Source organism: Belonocnema kinseyi, chromosome 9 (genome assembly GCF_010883055.1).
Source record: "Belonocnema kinseyi isolate 2016_QV_RU_SX_M_011 chromosome 9, B_treatae_v1, whole genome shotgun sequence".
Classification (NCBI taxonomy): Eukaryota; Metazoa; Arthropoda; class Insecta; order Hymenoptera; family Cynipidae; genus Belonocnema; species Belonocnema kinseyi.
In genome coordinates, this window is record NC_046665.1 from 132,853,313 (window position 1) to 132,858,459 (window position 5,147).

At 30.6% G+C, this 5,147-nt stretch overlaps 1 protein-coding gene across 2 annotated transcripts in view; it reads left to right on the forward strand.

Moving 5' to 3' along the window:
• The window catches only part of LOC117179985, a 15,817-nt gene extending 10,870 nt beyond the window's left edge, over positions 1-4,947 (forward strand). For both annotated transcript variants that reach the window (XM_033372255.1, XM_033372256.1), the window contains exon 2: positions 3,085-4,947. In XM_033372255.1, the coding sequence (XP_033228146.1) occupies positions 3,151-4,914 (1,764 nt within the window). In that variant the 5' untranslated portion in view covers positions 3,085-3,150 and the 3' untranslated portion in view covers positions 4,915-4,947. The remainder of the gene's footprint in view (positions 1-3,084) is intronic.
• The last annotated feature ends 200 nt before the right edge of the window (positions 4,948-5,147 follow it).

Consider the following 5,147-nt stretch of genomic DNA (forward strand, 5'->3'; position numbering starts at 1 on the left):
AATCGACTCGGGATACTTATAAGATACTACCATGAGTTTTTCAGATTTTTTGGTCCAAAAATAAATTAGGCCAAAAACCGGCCTTACCGACCCTCCCCCTTTTATCTTCAATTTGGATAAAAACGCTGCAGCACGTTTATCTGACGAGCGATACATTTTATCTGACAGAAGATTAAATTTATCTGATGAAAATATTTATTTGACATATGTGATATGTCAAATGGCTGCGGCAGTCTATGTGTTTTTTTGTAAGTGTAGGTGAATTATTTTTTGATTTAAATTATTTAAATAAAGCAGGGGGTGCTGCTACGGTACTTACTAATGCAAACAAATTATCATGAGAGTTGAAAATAACCGGGCGGCGGCGCTAGTAGTAACTTTGTTCTACAAGACCATGCAGTACCATAGGAAAAATGCATAAAAATTATAAAATAAATGTGAAAACCCCTTTAAAATACCCTTTTAAATAATACTTACTTATTATTTGGTTTAATATAAGAAAAAGCGGCGTAATAGACATAATTCAAACATAAAAATTACATGGGTATTCAGAACATATGAAAAATAAATAATGTATACACAAATGAATAAAAAAAATTGCTGAAAATATATATTATTACCGAATTTTTAAAAATTTTTCTAATTTTAAATAACGACAAGATTTTTAATTGATAAAACATAAAATCCCAAATTTAAAAATATCCGAAACTAAAATTTAACGACTTCGAGATCGACTTATAAAATAAATTAATTATTCAATTCTTACAAATATTTCAATTCCCCAAATTTAGAACTGCTGAACGTTAATTTATATTTTCGGCATTTTTCGCTAATTTGTGGTTTTGTTATTTATTTATTTTTATTTGGTATTAGTCTCGAATATTCAAACACTTTTAAATATAGTAATAAAGAACAATTTTTTTATATCACCTTTTTAAAATATACTGCTACTATATAATAAATATAATTATTATATGTATATATTACAAACAAGGAATATGATCAATCATGAAGTATTGTTTTCTATTACTATTAAATAACGAACTTTTAAATGTGATATCTTTTTTTTAATAAAATAGACTTTGCAACAAAGCTAAAATATTTTAACATATCTATAGTCACTCTTAAAATCAGACCATTAACAAATATTTTTTCTCCTTAGCAACATTCAAATTAATCGAACATTATTTTTCGGAAGTGCTTTAATAAATCCATGTTGAAATTAGATTCTGAGAATTGAGAACAAGAAAATAAGTATTATCGGCTTCTTTTTAAATTTATATGAATATAATTTTCATGAGATTCTTGAGAAAATTTTAAAAACGATTTTTTAAAATTTAGACGTGTCAGAAAAAAATCTAGAAGATTTTAAAGAAATTTTTTATTTTATAGGATTTTACCAAATATTATGAAGAATTCAAGTCTTTTTAAAAGATTTTTAGGACTTGTAGAAGTTGGAAAGGAATCAAATGTTTGATCAATTTTCGAAAATGTTTCCTAGTTTTAGAATATTTCTAAGCTATTTAAAACGTCTTAAATTCCTGAAAATAATTTTAACTGACTCGAATTTTTCTCAAAATTTGCAAATATCATTCAAAATAAAAAAAATTACTCTATGATCCTCTAAATGTTCCCAGAAAGTTTAAGAAAATTTGTTTATTCTCTTCAGAACTTCAGGAATTATTTTAAAGCTCCTACATTTTAGTTTTGAAATCTCTAAAAATCTACCTTTCTAAAGATCTTTTAAAGTTTACGATTCATTTTGAATCTCTTCAACTCTACTAAATATTTCTTGAATTTACTCGATTTTTTATTTGTTTTAATTTTGTGATATTACCAAATTAAAACATTTTGATTTAAAGTCTTCTAAACTCTTTTTCGAAATTTTAGGAAATCGTTTGATATGTTTAAAAAGCTTTTTTAATTTTTTCATCAAATTCATTTTTCAAAATAAAAATTTATTTACAATTTTTACACGAATATAAGTGAAATTTTTTTTTTTAACTTATCAGACCTTCTAAACCTTCTAATCTCTAAAAATTATTTTAATTTTTCCTGCATTTTGTTCATTATTCTGTAAAATTAAAAAAATTGCCTTAAAATCTTTCAGATTCTTCTTTGACACATTTTGAAATCTTTTAAAATCTTTTAAAATAATCTCTTAAAATCAATTTTTCGATATAAAATATTTTTATTTTTATTTTTTCTAGGAACCTGAAAAAATGTCTTTCAGTTTCGTGAAACTTTAAATTTCAAATTTTTTCTAAAATTATGTAATATGTCAAAATTGCAAAATTTAAAAAAAAAATCTTTTACATACTTTTAAAAATTGTTAGGAAATAATTCAAAAGGTTAGTTGATCTCTTTTCAATTTTCCATGGAAATTTCTTACAAAACAATTATTTAAAAATTTTCCATGATTCTTAAGAACTTTTCTTTATTGCACCCTGACAAAATTCAGTTTACCTAAAAAATGTGTAAATGCTGAAAAATGAACAAAATTGTCTCAAAGTCTTCCATATTCTTTTACCCCACATTTTATTGTCTTCAAAACTTAATATTATTCTTTTAAAATAAAACCTAAACCATTTCCTCTAAAATATTTCATAATTATTAAATTCTTCTAACTTTTTTATATGGGGTCTGCGGGTTCTCTGAGTTTAATTTTATAACCTGATTTGCACCCTGGATCGATATCATCGGCATAATTAATGGAATCAATTTGATAACAAAAGATATGACAAAAGTCATAAAACCGTTAAAAACTAGAACAAAGTTACTACTAGCGCCGCCGCATGGCCGCTTTCATCACATGGATCATGTTCAACTCTCGGTGACAGGAGGCTGAAATAAAGTGAGACGATTAAAAAAATTAATACCGCGAGGATTTTCAAATTTATGGAGGAAATTTTTCGGTGAATTTAGACGTAGCCGTTTGACATACCACATATGTCAAACAAATATTTTCATCAGATAAATTTTATCTTTCGTCAGATAAACGTGCTGCAGCGTTTTTATCAAATTTAAAGATAAAATTTATTCCTGAGGTTTACTGTGGTTGGTTATTGTTAAACTTTTTTTCAGATCGCTTTACACAGTCATTCAAGAGCACGGCAAAGTGATTTCGCTTGTTATCGCAAACTTAAAGTCATGGCAGAAGCGGAAAAAGATTCTCACGAAATTCGATATCGTTTGCACGAAAGACCACGAGCATTAAGAGCGATGTACGAAAAGTCATCTGACGATGAGCAAGATTATGAAGAAGTTGAAGACGTAGCTTCGGATGCATTCGACGCGGAGGATAATTCCGATTTCGATGCTGAACAAGCTTTAGGAGAAGAAGAAGAAAGTGATGACTCAAATGAGCAAGTTGGGTCTACAGCTGGACCATCAGCCGCTGATTCAGAAAAACGTCGTGGACGGCCCGTGCGAGGTAAGAACAACTTCAAATGGTACAAGAATGCTCCTAAATCGCGAGAACAGCGCTCATTACCTCCTTTTTTACCGTCGGGAAAAGACGCCGCCAAAAATGTCCAAACGCCACTCGAGGCATGGTCTTTAATGTTTAACGACAACATGCTAGAAACTATTGTTTTACATACTAATGAAGAAATTGATAGAAAACTACTGGCGTTACCACCCGCAACATTTAGTCATCGTACTGATCTGTTCGAATTGAAAGCTTTTATAGGGTTGTTGTATTTTGGTGGTATTCAAAAAAATAACCACTCGAGAACAGATGAATTGTGGAACCCTACATTCGGCTATAATTTGTATAGAGCCGTCATGTCCGAACACAGATTTGCATTTCTTTCTGCATGTTTACGCTTTGATGACAAAAACACTCGAAGAGAACGGGAACAGCAACACGGCTTGGCACCGATCAAAGAATTATGGGATAGTTTTATCAAGAACTGCAAATTTTTTTACTCGCCATCTGCGTTTGTAACGATTGATAAGCAACTTCTGCCATTTCGTGGGCGATTCAAGAGTCGAGTTTATGATGCAAAGAAACCAGACAAATACGGGATCAAAATTGTCATGTGTAATGATGTACAAACGAGTTATATGATCAACGCTGAACCGTATGTCGGAAAAATTGTAACGAATCAAGCAATGCCAACATATTATGCTGAAAAATTGACTGAAACAATGCATGGTACTGCGAGAAACGTCACATGCGACAATTGGTTTACATCGGTGAATCTTGTCAAAGAAATGGAGGAAAAATACTCGATTTCGGTTGTTGGAGCATTACGAAAAAATAAACCAGAAGTACCTAGATCTTTTGTGAGCACTGCTTCGGCTGGTACATCGCGATTCGCTTATGCTGATGGCATCACTCTTGTTTCCTATTGTCCGAAGAAAAACAAAGTTGTGTTATTACTATCTACCTATCATAAGTGCGGGAAAATCGATGTTGAAACTCAGAAGCCAGAAGCAGTTGTTTTTTATAACAAAACCAAAGGCGGCACCGATACCTTCGACATGATGTGTAAAAATTTTTCTGTTGCTCGCATTACAAAACGATGGCCTTTACGTTTGTTTTATGGTATGTTGGATCAAGCAGGCGTCAATGCAGCCGTTCTGTATACTTTAAAAAAAAATAATGAACCTCTGAGCCGTCGTGAATTTTTGAAAATGTTGTGTTCCGATTTGATAAAACCATTGCTGCGAATTCGGTTGGAGAAGCCTAATTTGTCATTGTCACTCAAATTTCTAATACGAGAAGTGCTGGGTGAGGAAACTGCACATTCGCCTGCTGCGTCGGATAAATTAGAAAAGCGCAAGCGATGCAAACTTTGTCCCTCAAAAGATGACCGTAAAACTTCGTACTGTTGCACTTTGTGCAGAATTCCTGTGTGTGAAAACCATCGCTTGGTTGTTTGCTTGAATTGTGCACCTGATATGTGAAATTGCTTATTTTTTAAAATACAAATACATAGAGCAAAATGAGCATTATATTTTTTCTTCGTGTAATATACCTTTATAAAAAAACACCAATATCAAGTGTCAAAATAAATATGTTTTTGGAAGACAACACAGGTAAGTTATTTTTTTATAAGAGGGCATAGTTACTTAAATAAAAACCGGAAATCTTTTTTTAAATTAATTATTTAAAAAGTTATGAAATTTTAATGATATCC